General features: G+C 43.9%; 1 protein-coding gene across 2 annotated transcripts in view; it reads left to right on the top strand.

Annotated features, from left to right (window-relative positions):
* The window catches only part of RFX4 (regulatory factor X4), a 139,258-nt gene that overhangs the window by 51,785 nt on the left and 70,924 nt on the right, over nucleotides 1-16,549 (top strand). For both annotated transcript variants that reach the window (XM_081060966.1, XM_081060967.1), the window contains exon 4: nucleotides 1,547-1,670. In XM_081060966.1, coding sequence (XP_080917092.1) covers nucleotides 1,547-1,670 — 124 coding nt within the window. The remainder of the gene's footprint in view (nucleotides 1-1,546; nucleotides 1,671-16,549) is intronic.

Below are 16,549 nucleotides of genomic sequence, written 5' to 3'. Positions count from 1 at the left end.
GGCTTTTTCATTTATCTGAGCATATCTAGGATTGTAGCCATCCATTGGGGTTTGAGTATGAAAGATTGAACTGATTTTCTTTCATCCACATGGTGGAATGAGCCAAACGAGTGCTACCCTTTCAAGTGGGCACCTCAGGAGGCCGTGTCCTCATTCTACTTCAGTTACGACAGCTCTGGACCACTTCTTTGGCAAGTGCCCTCACAGAAAGTTAGAAGCCACTCGAGGACATTTATTTCATTGCTTTAGAATCATGCCTTATTTTCAACTATCAAAAAAAAAAAAAAAAAGCTTGGGAGAAAAGGGTTATTGCAGTTACAATCCCTTAAGGGTGGCTCCAAATGACTTTGGGTTGTTTCCTAAAATCCAATTCATGGTCAAAGGAGAGATATTTTCTGTTGGTGAATTTATTTAACAGTGTGTGCCCCAGGCTCTGAAGGCCTCAGGGCCCAAAGAGAATCCCCAAATTGTCACGTGCCCCAGCAGTTCTGTTGGAAGAAGTGTTTAACCTTTACGTGTGTCGGTGACAAAGGAGGCAGGATTCTTTGGGATGACTACATTCTGGTGTTTGGGCTAAAGAGGAAAAAAACGAGATAAATTGTATCTCGTTTACTTTTATAGACCCACTACCTAGCACAGATTCTGTACATTATAGGAGTCCAGAAATGTTTTATGGAGAAGAAAAATGGATGTTGATGAGGTCCCACATCTACTGAGTACCCACCATGTGCCAAACACCATGCTGACACATGTCACACATTCTATCTGATCGTCACAGCAACCACGTGGAGATTGTTGTGAGGTGGTTACAATAATCACCTCCAAAAGGAAACTGAGGCCCGAGTTTAAGTAACTTGCCCAAGGTCCCCAAGCCAACAAATGAGAAGGCTGGGATTTAAACCCAGCTGGGAAGTTCCTACCCTGAACCCCTACCCTATCCTCATTTAGAAGGTAATAGGTATAGAATCCTATAGTGCCAGTACCGCAGAGGAGGCAATCCTAAAGACACCAAGAGATTCAGCTCCCTGCCGTGGGGAGGAAAACCTCCCTTCAATCAGCAGGTTCGTGACTGTCCCTCTGGCAGCCTCTACTGAGGCATTTGCTTTGCAGGCCATCCCCATCCACTGCTATTGTTAGCCAAGAAGCAATCGAAGTTGTTGACATCTATTCGAAAGGGTTATGCAAGTGAGTGTGTAGTTCGAAGCTTGGTTCAGTAGGGCACCTGCAAGACCCTGTATCATGTGTAGAGTTTGGGGGGAACTTGATCCACCCAAACTATAGCCCGGCCAATGACAGCACAGAGGAGAAGGTTTGGGAATTTGGGCAGAACAAGTGACCCAAGGTCATACCCACAGGGGCCAGGAGTCTGATCCTGCTAACATACTAACTCCGTCAGGACCTTGGGCGTGTCGCTTTGTCCTCCTGGACGTCGCTTTCCCCATCTGTGGGAAGAGTTATTTCCAAGGTCCTCCCAGCTCTGAAGGAGGACTAGAAAGAACACATCCTTTTTGCTTGGGGTCTGCTCATTGGACATTTATTCCCACAGGCTGGAGGGGAACTATGAGATTGCAGAAGGGGTTTGCATTCCTCGCAGCGCGCTTTACATGCATTACCTGGATTTCTGCGAGAAGAATGACACTCAACCTGTCAATGCTGCCAGCTTTGGAAAGGTGAGTCCGCCGAACCAGGCTTATTCCATTTCTTCCCCCTTTTAAGCAATTTGTGCCCAATTCTTAATCATGTCACTTGGTTGGTTGGTTTGTTTGTTTAAGTTACCAAAGTACATACTTTGGTAACTTTAACTTTGCTGTTTTGCTATTAACAAGTTCAAACACTTGTTAACAAAGGAACACCAGACCAAATACCAAAACAAAATAATACCCAAGTATTCAAAACGTCAAATAATTCAGACAGGGTATAAAGGAAAAAGTGAACGTCTAACTTGAATTTCCTCAGTACTTAATTTGCACCTAGTAACTTCTTTCCTCTGAGAGGCAAATGTTGAACTCACAAGTGTGTTATATGTATGTCAGTGAGCCTGGGACAGGCAAACTCCTTGGCCTTATAATATGAAAGCCTTGGAGAAACTAGGAAATGGTCTTGTGTTATCAGGGAGTCAGCCGCTGGGAATGGTGCTGTTTGTATTGTCACTGCAGGCCTGATTGTCCTCTTATGATAAAAATATATTCCACGCTTAGAGCTGTGGCTACAAAAAATCATTATCCCTGATCATTCATACTTCACAGGGCGAGGAAAGCTGCTGGAGCACTCTCTAAGACTGATCATTTGTTTATATGATAGATAAAAAAACCTAGATTTTTACACTTCCAAAATACCCAACTTAATTTGAGTCAATGAACCTAAACTCTTTCTCCTTTTATTAGCTTCTTTTTTCTTTGTATAATTTTTATTGCATCTGATAACAAAAAATGAGGCAGGCTTGTCCTGTAATCACGCTCCTGAGTGGTACAGTTTTCTGAGTGCAGGCATAGCAAGGAGTGAGATGGCAGAAAGAGGTCAGTGTATAAATTTCAAGTATTCCCTTTTCAGATCCCCAACAGATAAATCATCTTCAGGGAAAAAAAAAAAAGTGGTGTCAGGCTGGAGCCAACCCCTCTGGAGAGTCTAAAACTGAGTAGCTGACAATTGGCTCCACTTAACAGATGGGAAGATGCTTTGTGGCAACTTGGAGGGGCGGGGAGACATGGTTTTGTGATGCATTAACACTATTTCTCCAGAGTGGAAAGAAGTTTTTAAAAGTCAGTGGAGAAACCACGTTTGCCATTTCATTCAATCATTTCTTCAGCGTTGGTGTTAGCGGGGCTGAACTGAGTGGCAGAGGAGACCCAGAGGGAACCCAGAGTGGGTCCTACTGTGTAGGGGCTCCCAGTCCAGGGAGGGAGACTGTGAGCCTCTCACCTGGTGAGAGAAGGAAAAGCACAGCAGGAGTGCGTGGGACCCTGGAGCTTTGTCACGTGTCCGTGGTCCTGGAGCATTCACTTGCATTTACACACTCACAGCAGCCGCGATGAAAAGCCCAGATAAGGCTTCTTAAGATGGAGGGGCAGGTGGGGTGAACCAAAAGACCAAGAATCCTGACTCCCCTGGACTCACCATTTAACCTCTTTGAGCCTCAGCCCTCTCAGCTGTGAAGTGGGAATTAACCCCTACCTTCTTCAGGAGAAAAGGTCAGATGCAGTGGGTGATGTCCGTGCGTGATGTAAGGTTTCTTCACTCAGTCATCCAATAGCTCGGTTATTGAGTAACATCTACCATGTACCATGACAGCCGCTGTTGGGAGTTCTCCAGGAGATGTTTGTGTGCAGATACAAATCTCTTAGCATTTCTAGAAACTCCAGTTTGCCTGTGAAAGGACCATCTGTTCCCTTTTGCACAAATACATTTGTAACCCTGTTGCCAGCTGAGGGTTTCTTTGACCTCATGCTCTAAGTAAAATTTATAAAACTCAGCCCCTCCTCCTGGCACCCCAGCTCCGTTCCTGCTTTAAGTCTCAACCTGCCACCAATATTTCAGCAAATCCCAAGGCACTTGCATTCTCAGGGCCACCCTGACTTGGGACTCATCCTTCTGCATGTACCTCCTCTCTCTACACCTGTGCTGGTTAGTACGGTAGCCACTCACCACATAAGGTTAAGTTAAAGTTAAGCAACATTAAAAATTTCAGTTCTTTAGTCATACTAGCCATACATCAAATGCTCAGTGGGCACATGCGACCAGAGGCTACCATATTGCACTTGCAATCATCATAGAAAGTTCTACTGGACAGCCCTGTTCTGAGCCAGGGAGGAAACTCAGGGGTCTCTTTGCTTTGCACAGACAGCCCACCGAAAGCATTCCTGAGCCTAGTAGACTGAAGTTCGTCGGTGGGGTGTACATCCCAAACAGTGTCCTGTACAACAGACGTCTCCATCTCAAGGCACTCTTCCACCTCCCCATCACTCCGAAGGCTCGTTGGTCCTCCACCTGCCCATTCCCCACAGCTAGTCCCAACCCTCCCTGCTCTGCTGCTTCCTCTTTCCTCTTCTCCCACCTCCCTCTTTTCCCCATGCCTCTCCCCTCCTTCTTGGGACCACCTCTACCAAATTTCCTCTGTTCCGCGATTCTTGATTTTTGCTGATATCTATGCCCCACATGGCTATTCACAAAATTTTCCCAAATAATAAGTTTTCTCTATAAGAAGAATTATAGTGCCAGCTGCTTCCAAAATAATCATTAAAACAAGCCTTTAAACTCCACCTGATCTTCAGTCCGAAAGCAATGAAATACGCGAATGGTATTAAAAACACAAATGCAGAAGCTGTGCAGCTGTCTTGCCAGGGATTTCAAAAGCATTAGGAGTTGCGGCTGTGCTTGTGGGTGTAGGACAGGAGGTGCCTGCTGAGGGCGAGCTACACACCGAGTGTGTTGAATTGAAATCCCAGACACAGTTGCCCTTCCCGAGGGCTCCCCGCATGCTGCAGCTGCCATCTCCTTGAGACCTTGGGGTGTAATTGTAGACAGTCTTCCTTTGAGCAAATCTGTCCAAACTTAACAATTTATCTATGAACTTTGAACTCAGAGCAGGTGAGTTTTTCTGTATTGCGACTTAGTTTTTAGAGAACAGTTAGATTGGTGGGAGTCTCCCCACCCAGCTTGCAGATGAGCGGAGATGAAACAACCATCAGCACTGAAGTTCTCCCTGCAAATTGGCATTGTACCCATTTCCCATTCTCCTGGCTGGGATACTGTTCTTGATAAAGTGGATGACAGCAAGTGCTTTGCTGCAAGTAAGATCTAAAATCGAGATTCTCTTTCCAACACTGTGGCCAAGCTCTGTAAGCCTCGATTCCTGTAATGTTGTGCTGACTTCAGGTCCCGGAATTAATTTAGGATTTGCAGAGAATTGAGGCTTCTGGATGAACTGGCCTTTCCCTGCTGTTAATGTTGTTTTGGGCAATGAAAGGCTACCGAACTTGGCGTCACTTAACTTTTCTGAGCTTCCGTTTTCTTATCTTTAGACAGGAATAACCCCTCATCAAATTACTTTAGGGATAAAATGGAACAGAGCTTACAAGAGCATTTTTAAAAACTGTAAAGAGCTCTACCAATAGCAGAAATCACCATTGTCTAAAATTGGCCCCACTTCATCCTATCTCCTCTCTTTTCTCACCATGCTTTATTTTTCTTTATAGCACTTACCACTGTCTGAAGTACCATATACAGAGGGTACCAAAAAAATATGTACACATTTTAAGAAAGGAAAACTGTATTAAAATTGTAATACTCAATGTATACTGATAACAAAAGAAAAATACAAGTTATGTTTGACTTCTGCAATTACAAGAGGTGCTCAGAGTGGTTACCATCAGCGTCCAGACACTTCTGGTTACAGTGAACGACTGCTTGAGCAACGTTGACCAAAGTGTCCACTTATATGCCTTTTTTTGGCACCCTGTATATGTATGATACTACTATGTATATTATATATAATTATGTATATTATATGTAGTGTATTATATATTATAGCATATAATATATATAATTATATATTTTATAGACTATAATAATATATAATTGTATACATTATAAAGTACATAATTATATCACTATATATTATATATAACTATCATATATAACTATATAGTTGCTTGTGTTTTATCTACCTCCTTCTCTAGAATGGAAGCTCCATGAGGACTTTTTTTATTCACTGTGAATCCCTAGCTCCCAGAATACTGCCTGGCACACAATAGACCTTCAGATATTTGCTAAAAGTTGAATGAATTTTATTTGTAGTATTTGCTAGGGGACGGTATAAATCATTTGACATGTATGAATTTGTTTAACCTAAATGGTACGATAACCATTTGAAATTGGCGTTGTACCCATTTTCCGTCAGCCCATTTGCTGCGTAGGGGGGACCTGTTAATGTACCAATGGAAATGGGTTGTATTTCTACTCACTCTGAGGAGCCCACCTTCAGAGTCCTCTGTCCAACCGTCCTGCTCTGTCCTCCGATGACATCGTGGGGAAATCGCACAGCATATGACCATGCTCAGCCATCACATCAGTCCTGGTTAGATAATTAAAATAGCTACAAAAACATCTTGTTTGGTCCAATTGAAAACTTCACACATCAAAGTTAGAGCCTCTCTTCCCCGTGGCTCAGAATTTGCTCTGTGAAAGAGGGGTGGTGCCAGCTGTCTCTCTCTGCTCCTCTGGCACGTCTAGGGTCAAGGGAGGAGGGTGGTTAAAGAAAAGACATTAAGAGTCGTTTTGACCAGCTGGTGCCCTTTGAGGCTTCCTTCCAGCTTTCGGTGCCCTCTGCTGTCATCCTCACCCCTGTGCTGGGGGAAGGGGTCCAGTCGCGGGTTTGGGGGAGCCCCTGTGGATCTCTGGCCACACTGGTTGAAGGAGCAAGCTGACTTCCTACCACCCACCCACATGCTGCTCTTATACCCCACACACACTGAAGAGTCCCCCTGTGACTCTGTTCTTGTGTTGGGTGACTTTGACCAGCACATTTAATGTTATACCTTGATTTTTGGAGATGCCCACACAAGCCCACACAAGTATAATTGATGAAGGAATAGGCTGAACTTGTAGCGTGCAAACAGAAAATGGCTTGGTTTTGTTCTAGTCACTTCTCAACCTCATGATGGCCAAACTCCCTTCCTTTACCCCTGATGGTTTCATGGCAGGTTTAAGAGTTTCTGGGTTATCGATATTAAGAACAGGCCTCTTCTCAATAAGTGAGACTCTCTTTTAGACATTAGAAGTCCAGCCCAGGGCTCCTGTAGTCTCCTGTGAGACTCCGCCCTTTCCCCCAGCTCTGGTCTGCCCACGTGTGGCCTGGGAACCTGCAGTGGGGAAAGGGAGAGTGTGGCCTGACCTTCTGCCCTTCCCCAACTTTTCCTTCATGCTGCTGATTCCTCGGGGCTTGTCACATTGAGCAAAGACACTTCTAAAATGATAACTCTAGTTCTCCAGCAAAAGCAGTAAAAATAATTTTTAAGGAACAACAGAACTGTAAATTGAAACAAATGCAAGGCAATAGGGATCAGAATTGACCTATATATGACATCATACCCAGCTAAATTGCCCAAGCTCATTATAGGCAATCCTCTTTAACAAATCATAGAAGTGTCTCTCTACATCTAATTATGAGTGCCATATTCCCAGCTTTCTCATAAAACTAATAAAAGCAGCAACCACTTACATAGGGCTTTCTGTGTACCTGGCACTGTTCTAAGCACTTAACACAAAAGCAACCTTGTCTAATCCTCTAAACAGCTCTTTGAGGTGGGAACTGTTATTATCCCCATTTCATAAACTGAGTCCCAAAGAAGTTAGCTAAGTGGCTCACATAGGCAGTAAGCAGTGGATTCAGGAAGTGAACTTGGGTAGTCTGGCTTCAGAGTCCATGCATGTAACCATCTCATTTACATAGAGCAAGTTATTTCAGGGGTGGGATGGGTGTGTGTACAGGCAGGTTTTGTGTAAAAAGTTGTGCTTTTGACTTTGGTGGAGTCAATGGCAGACACCCAGAAACCTCCTCCTAGACAGTGGAATTTGGGAGTGACTTCTTGGCCTCTCTGTTTCTCAGGGGTCATGTGTAGTGGTCATTGCAGTTGAGAAATGCGCCCTCAAATCTTCTCCCCGGGTGTTCCAGGCACTGTGAAGCCCCCTCCCAGTATTTCTCATGCTACTTTCCTCCCTCAACATTTGGGTTCACTCATTTATTTGATACCCATTTGTCGTGTTCCGTTGTAGACCTGGCCCTGTGCCAGGAGACAGGATACAGATGGAAGAAGATAGTACCCTCGAGGGGAGGGGGCTGCAGAAGGGACATCCTTGAATCTGCAAAACAAGACAACAGATATGTCTCCTGAGCAGTGAACAGCCAGGGTTTGGGGGAGATGCAGAGGAGGAAACTGCAGCCTCCTTAGGGGTGGGGGATAAGGGGCAGTCTGAGAACCAGGTCAGGCCTGGAAAACTCCCAGGAACCAGTATTGTCCTCTGCCAACCCGCAGCCTTGTGAGACCCATGGAAGCTCAAGTGGGTGTTTTAATTTTACCAAATCCTTTTTTCTCCTGCTTTCCCACTGGTCTTTTCAAAACTCTAAAACAAAAACACTACCTGCACAAAGGTGGGGCATTATGTGCTTACTAGCAACAAGCTAAATCTTTTCAGAAAGAAAAACCCGGCCTCAGGTTTCTGAGCAAAGAGAACATCTCTGACCTACAAAGGGATTTCTTTCCAAGCATGTGTAACATGCATGCCAGTGGAGGTTTAAAGATGAAAGGATGTTTTCTTCAAAAACTTTTATTGAGGGTCCACCATGCGCTGTAGGCCAGGAATTGCCAAGAATGCTTAGTTTGGGGTCCTGAATGTGAGGATCTGTTGGTCCCTTTCCCTCTCTGAACCTCAGTCCCTCCGTGTGTCAAATGGGAAAGTTAGTCTACAAACGTATGAGGATCTGTACCATATTAGCCAGAAATGCTTTTCAAGTAGAAATGATGGTGATAGTAACGCAGACCCTGTGCCGGGCACTGGGCCAAACCCTCCACACACATTATCTCATTTAATCCTCACACAGCCCTGTGAACTCTATGAAGTTTTTATTCCCATTGAAAGATGACATAGCTGACTCCAGGGCGACTGGAACCTTCTCTATGAAATAACTCCTGCGGGAAAATCAGCAAGTGTATCAGTTAGGAATTGTGTTGGGGCTGTGGGTAACAGACACCCCTCCCCATCCCCAAACAGCGGCTTAAGTCAATTAGTGGTTTTACTTTTTATCATATTAAATAAGTCTAGAACAAGATAACCCAGTGCTGGTACGACAGTTCTATAAGAGCATGAAGGACCCAGGCTCCTTTTCTCTCTGCCATCCCTAGCAGACGGCTTCCAATTTCTAGGTCACCTCAGGGTCCAAAGTGGCTGCTGGACAGCAAAGGGTATATTCCAGGCAAGAAGTGGAAAAAGGGGTGTTTGGAGAGAAAGGTCAAAACTGCAGCTGAGTCAGCCCTTGTTCGGAGCTTTCCCCAGAGCGCTACCCAGCAATTCCTTCTCCATCTCATTGGCGGCCTTTGGCTGTCATTGCCTCTTGGAATATAAAATTAGAGTTTAGTTAGAAAGGGAAGGAGGTAGGCAAGTAGGTATTTTATTCACACTAGAGCATTTCAGACATTCATGTATTTTTATTGAGATATAATTGACATATAGCACTGTATTGGTTTTAGGTATATGATACAATGATTTGATATATGTACATACCTCAAAATGCTCACCACAATAAGATTGGTTAACATCCATCACCACACATACTTAATAAATTCTTTCTGCTTGTGATGAGAACTTTTAAGATCTATTCTCTCAACAACTTCCCAATATACAGTATGAACTATAGTCACATGCTGTACATTACATCGCCACGACTTATTTGTCCTGTAACTGGGAGTTTGTACCTTTTGAACACCTTCACCCGTTTTGCCCCCAAAAGGATATCCAAAAGGATCCTTTTGGGGGTTACAACTATGAAATGGAAGCCAGGATCCTGACAGAGTGCCAGGTACACTCTCCAGTGAGGAGCCCATGGCAAGCGACACAAGGGTCGCAATGTGATCACTTAAGACGGTGTGAGGGTAATGTGGTTTATGATCAGCAATTGGTTGAACTTGTCAGGAAGAGGCAGATTCATGGGTAGGCACGAGATGGTTGTGACACAGTGGAATTTGAGTATGCGGAGTGGCCATTTAGCATCACAGATGTCCCTCCCCTGAAGGCTTGCTGCTGCCCCCCATTCCTCAGTTCCTTTAGGTGTATAAAAATGCAACTAGAACAGGGCAGGATACTTCATTCATACTCATCAGTTACTAGCACCTCAATATCCATAAGTTTATCCTATTAAGGGGATTTAGAGATCTGTTAATGAAACCCTCTCATTTTCCAGGAGAGGAAATTGTCAGAGGGACTGAGTGGTTTTCCCAAGGTCCTATATGTACGTTTAGTGGCACGGCTGGATCTGAAGGTGGTGTGGGGAGAGCACTGGGTGCCTTCTGCGAGGCAGGGACACCAGTAAGAGGCAGGAAGTTTGGAGAAAAGGAAGCTGGGGCGACAGATGTACTTGTATAAATTGAATTTATTTATATCCTGCCTTTTTCCCATGAGGACTTGAGGTAATTGGCAGTTTGGGCTGTGGGTGGCTCTTCCTTGAATATTTGGCTCCTTCCTCCCTGCCAGTCATTTTGAGCAATGAAAAAAAAAAAAAACCACGCTAATTGTGTTTTGAGGATCTGTGCCTCCATCAGCTGAACGTACCTGGAACGGAGATGAGGCTAAAGATTCCTCTCATTTTACACGATTGTCCTTTTCCTCAAGAGTCTTTATAATCTGCCCACCCACGCCTCCCGCCCAGAGTCACATGCAAACCCATGGAGGGGCAGAGCTGAAGATACCAGTATGTATTCTTAAGATCCTTCAGGGATGGTTTTTTCCAGTTTTCAAAGGAAAAAATTAAGTATGTGGATTGGATAGAGTTTACTTCTACTTTAAATTCTTGCCTACATTATTCTTAACCTTTAGTATCTGCTATGGAGGATTCATGTCAGAATGTCTGATTTCACAGTAGAATTCCACATTTTGTGATTTCTTTAGTGTCTTTAGTGTCATGTAGCGTAAAAACTCGGAAATCAAATTGTTTGGATTTGAATCCTGTCGCCACTACTTACCAGCTGTGTGAGTTCAGGTGATTTCTAAATAGCTCTGAGCCTCAGTTTCCTCATCTGTAAAATGGAAAAGTGATGGCAACTACCTGGAGAATTATTGAGATAATGACTGTTAAAAGGGCTTCCTTAGCACAGTGCCTGGTCACTATGAACATTCAATGCATGTTAGCTATAATCACTATTTCAGTTTACCATAGCCGTATTTCATGACTTTAGTACACAATGTTTTTAATATATCATCACTAATGTATCGATGTTTCAACCTGTCTAGCTGCTCTTCCTTCTGAACAGTTTTGAGAACAATTGTTCTAAAAATTTCCTACATTGCTCACACACTGCCATCACCATTCCTCACCCTCTCTAATTACCGTCTTCAGAATTATTCCAGTTTTTACTTAACCTGTATCTTATTTAATTCACCTCATTCTAGCTAAATTGGTGTGTAATGACTGTCTTTTTTCATACTCACACATGACACATCATCCAATCAGCCTAAGGAAAATCCTGGGCTCACAAACGGACTTTTGGATTTCTTGGAACCCCTCATCCATGGTACCCCTCAAGGGACAACAGGTTAACTGTTACTTTCCTAGCCTAAGGTGTTTCCACAGAATCCTTCATCAACCCAGCCTCGTGATTTGGAATTCCATTTCTGTCTTCATTGTACTAAATATGAATTTCTTGTAAAATTTTGAAATTTCTCTTGGGCAGTTTCCTGCGGAACCTGCAGCATTTTACCCATCGACCACCAGTGCCTGGTACCCAGTAGGTGCCTACAAAAAAAATATCGAATGGATAGTGTTCCATCAGCATAATAAGATTATTTTGGCAAATACCCATTTCAAGAAGGTAGCACTGAGCTAGGGTGTTTAAAAATCCTTATCCATACCACCAGCTTAATTATTTTTCATCTCTGTAAAAGGGGCTAGGTCTGTTGTCAACAAAGAAAGCGAGTACCCCTCTCTCAGACTTAGAATTGTGACAATCAGAGTCCCTTTTACCAACCACTTTGCCTAATCATTTCTCTCTCTTGTTCAGAAAATTATGCATGCTTTTTTAAGAGGAGAAGGCACAAGACTTCCACAATACATGGTTAAAGAAGAACAACTTGTCATTGTACTGAACGTCTCATTTCTTGCTATCTGAAAAGCCCGTCTTTTCTCCCCACACCCAGATGCCCTCTATGAAATAAGACCCACAGTTCTTATGTTTGAACTGTTTTAAGCATGCTTGACTCTTTACGTACATGTGGGTTTGTCTCCTTCAAAGTGTGGGAGGATCTGCACTTATTCCATTACTTTGAAAGTTTTTTTGGATCAGTTCTTACTGGTGGCAAATTTTGCCTATTGAAGATGGATTGAATTTTTGGAAACAACCAAAAGCTTTTTTTTTCAGAGCTATTCTGATGACTAAGTTTGGACATCAAGCTGGATCAAGGTCTTACGATTTGGGGTCAAAATAAAGCCTGTCTGTAATGAGACTGAGTGGCTTTCCTGTGTGGCTCTGAAGGTGACACTTAGGACATCAGGGGTTTCATGTACAGTTAGTGGACACTTTGCGGGCTGCCATGGGTGTCAGCCAAAGTAAAGAACAGGAGAGACAGTGAAATAACACTCCTGCTGCTTCCACTGGCCAGTCTGTGAGTCCGAGCAGCCTGGAATCGCCTTGGATCCCAGTTTCTCATCAGTGAAATGGGGATCATCATAGTCTCTTCTAGTGTTGTTTTTAGGATAAGATTTCATACCAAGTGTAAAACACCTGGTTAGTACATGGTGCCCTGGGATGCTCAGTGGGTGTCAGTACCTCTCCTCACTCTTTCCCTTCCTTAAAAGAGGGCAGTGATTTGAATGTGACATTTCAGGAATGTTTGCCTAAAACTCACTCGTGTTTCTTAAAAGACGGCACCCACAAAATGATGTCAGAATAGCCCACATGCTGGGGAGAAGAATGAACTGGAGAGATGAATAACCACCACCTAAAAAAAGAATCCCAACAGCTCCAGAGAGGGTAGATCTCTTGAGCTGCCCCACTTCCCACCCCCATCCCCATGGAGCCCCCAGCCCTGTCTGCCAGGCTGAAAGAGAGAAGGGTGGGATTCTGGAGTAATTAAAGGGAATTTGGAAGGCTGGATGTAGCGGAATGTTAGATCACTAGCTAGAACAGCATGTGGCGTTCTTTAGGCAGGCTTCATTGAACCCATACAAAAAAAAGAAAGAGGGGCTGCCTGCCGTCTGCTCATTTATCAAACAGCGAAGCTCAACTCTCACAGCTCCACAAAAGTGTTGGACTGTTTGCTGAGTCTTGCTCCAGAAATTAAAAGCTGAACATCCTTAGCGGGTCTGAACCGACCCTGCATTTTGAGACGCAGACTAAATTGTGCTGGGCTTTCAGATTCTGGGACCAGTTGATTATTTGGTGAAAGGAGAGGAGAACAATTTGTAATGCACAGCCTATAAGAAAGTTTAAACAAAAAAAAAAAGGCAAACCCCCTTCCCTTCCCACAGGTTTTTGTTGCAGCTAGAAGGAGGAGGCGCTATCTGCAGTGGCCCTTTCTTTGCTCAGAGTGGGAAAAGTCTTGACCTCCATTTGGACAGAATGTGATGTGGCTCAGCAGTGCCCCGACCCATCCCCCACCCCAACTCTTAACAAAATTCCTTTCCTCTTAGTTCTTTATGTGAAATCACCTTTCTCTCTTTTGAAGGGGAGGAGGAGAGGATTTTACCATCAAATATGTTCAGATAAAAAGTATTTTTACAAACAGAGCCAAATATTCTAACCTCACAAATATATTGCTTGGGAGACCATAATATACCACAAAAGACTGAAAACTGATTGGAATGAGGATCCTCTGAAAATCCATCGAAATATAGAAATATAGAGTGCTAACTCCATCAATGAAGAGAATGGGCTAGAAAAGGATGATGACCAGCAGAAGACATCATAAGTGAGGCAGAGAGAGGTGTAAACAGGTGTGAACCCTCTTGCTCCAGCTTTTCCCTGGCAGCTGGTCATTCTTCCTACTCCATCCCCTCCAGCCACTGAAAGCCCGGTTGAGGTGGAGCTCCGCCCCTCCACCCTTCTACTTCCGGCTAATAAAGCCCAGGGGACAATCCTGGGTGTCCACTCCCTCGCTAACTCCTTTGACCCTGCTACAAGCCTGTAAGCTGAGCAACTGTTATCATCCCCATTTTATAGATGAAGAAACCTCGCGCTCAGATAGAAGACAGAGAAAAAGTCTTCATTTTTTTTTTTTTGCTCTTCAATTTAGCACAATTTTAAAAAGAGATAATATCTTCCTACATTTCATGGAAAGCAATTTGACAGTATGTTTTAGAAACCTTGAAATGTTTCTCCCCTTTAATCAGGCAGCTCCACACTCAATAAATTATTATGAGGGGAAAAACCCCAAGCAAAATATCAACAATAAAAATGAAAATCATTATGCAAATGGCATTGCTTATAGCATTATTTATATTAGTACAACACTGGAAACCACTTCAAAGGCCAACAAAAGAGGAACGAATTCCACCTGAAATCTATGTAATTTTACTAACAATTTTCACCCCAATAAATTTAAAAAAAAAGAAGAACGAATTCATTTATTCTTTCTCTCGTTTATTGAACCAATGAATTAATGTACTGAGCCATAATATATCCTGCCTGGACTACTGCAGTGGCCTCTGACTGGTCTCCCTGCTTCCACCCTTACCCCCTACAGTCAATTCTCCACACAGCAGCCAGAGCGATTCTTTGAAAGGTAAGTCGGATCTCGTTCCCCACTTCCCTGTTCAAAGCCCTCTAAAGTCTCCCTATCTCATTCAGAGTAAAAACGGAAGTGCTTACTAGGGCCAGCAAGGATCTACATGAGCTGTGCTCATCAACCCTTCCCAGCCTTCGCCCTCATCTTCTACCACTGTCCTGAGCACTTGCCACATTGGGCTCCTTGCTCTTCCTGAAACATGTCAAAAAGCTCCCACCCCAGGCCCTTTGCACTGGCTGTTCCCTCTGCTTGCAACTTTCTTCTTCCAGATATCCACAGGTTTTATTTCCTCGTTTCCTTTAGGTCACTTAAATGCCACATTTGACCACTGAGTCCTTAAAAAAATAACACCACCCCCACCTCCATATTTTCACCCTGCCTTTTTTTGTTGTTCCTCTCTGTAGCACTTATTTGATATAAGATATATTGACTTTTTTATTTGTTTATTTTTGGTCTTCTCCCACTAGAATGTAAGTTTCCTAAACAAAGGCTATTTCTGTTTAGCTCGGTGCCTGGCAAAATGTCTGCCCTATAGTAGAGCTCAAAAAATATTTGTTGTTGAATGAATCTAAGCTGTGTACCATTAGGCAACCAATCTTCGTTACTGAGGCTACAGCTTGTCAAACATGGGAAGAGGGGTAGAAGATGAGGCTGGAGATCCAGCTCGTATAGTCTCATAGGCCTAGGCAAAGGATTGTAGAGCTGAGAAGACTGTTGACTAGATATGAAGACCAGATTACTATAACTAGTCACTTAAACCAAACAAGCGGCCCAGGGAATATTTCTGGGAGGAAATAAAGTACAGCTAAGATTTGAAGTATGAGTCGACATAAGACAGACAAAGGACATGGGGAAAGGGTTCCAGAAAACAAGAACAGCCTGTGGGAAAGGCCACGGTAGGAGAGAACACAATGTTCATGCAACTTGAAAGAAGGCCCATATGGGCTGGAGCACAGAGATGGGGAGAGGAGGAGGGGGAGAGGTGAGCTGGAAGGAAGGCAGGACGGATCCAGCAGGACCTGGTGGGTTTGGACTTTGTCTAGAGGCTTCATGGGGATGTGGTTGTGGGGGGGGGCATGGCTGGATGCAGGGGCAGCAAGGAGACCATTGTAGCAATCCAGGCTCAAGTTTATGGCCCTGGGAGTGGTGGAGATGGGAAGATGTGGGCAGAATCAGGATACATTCAAAAGAGAGGGAGGATGAAATTTGGTCACCGACTGGCAGGAGCCAGTGCCATCATGGTTTGGAGAAGGAAGAGCTCTTACCTTGTCAGAGCATCAGGAAGGCTGTTCATGGAGGGGTGGTACATGCCGGGTAGTGGGGTCTGAATGCACAAGTGCTGAGGAGGCAGAGAGAGTGGCAGGTAGAAGGTGCAGAGACATGGAGCCCGGAAGCCGGGGATCATTCAGAGAATTGATCAACACCAAGTAGAGCTCGGGAAAATTTGTAAGGAAAATTTGAGAGAAAAGGTAGAAGCAAAAAGTAGAGTTGCACAGTGATATTTGGGCTCCAGGTAAAGGAGGCTGAGCTGAGTCGCTGGCTGTGGAGAATTGTCAGAGGCCTCTGAGTAGACAGGTAAGGATCTGGATTATTCCCTCAGTAAGTCCACTTGGGGACTTCAGTTATTCCAGACAGAATGACTTTTATTTAGTTAATGTTTTTATTAAGTGGGAGAAGTGTTTCCACTTTACTGGATGGGGGTAGATTTAACCTAAGAGGAGACACCAGGCTGCCTGCTGATGTGACAGTCCTCTCCGCTGTTTCCCTCATTCCCTCCTAGCATTAGCATATCTGGGGACAGGGCTCTCAGATCCTGTTCCTAGCAGAAGTCACCAGAACATTTCCAAGAATGTCAAAGTCAGGAGAATTGAAGAGAAATCTTCATTGAAGAATAGACGGGATCAAGAAAGTATTTCAATCCTCAAACACACCTAACATGTAAATACAGGAGTATGACATAAAAGAAAAAAAGTCTGCTGTTAAAAGAAGGAGTGAGAGGCTTTGGGGTACTTTCATTCATCCAGAGGCCATAACATTGTGGTAGAGTGCTGAGCCAGACCGG

Source organism: Rhinolophus hipposideros, assembly GCF_964194185.1.
Source record: "Rhinolophus hipposideros genome assembly, chromosome: 9".
In the NCBI taxonomy this organism is placed as follows: Eukaryota; Metazoa; Chordata; class Mammalia; order Chiroptera; family Rhinolophidae; genus Rhinolophus; species Rhinolophus hipposideros.
This window is presented reverse-complemented; position numbering and strand designations above follow the sequence as displayed.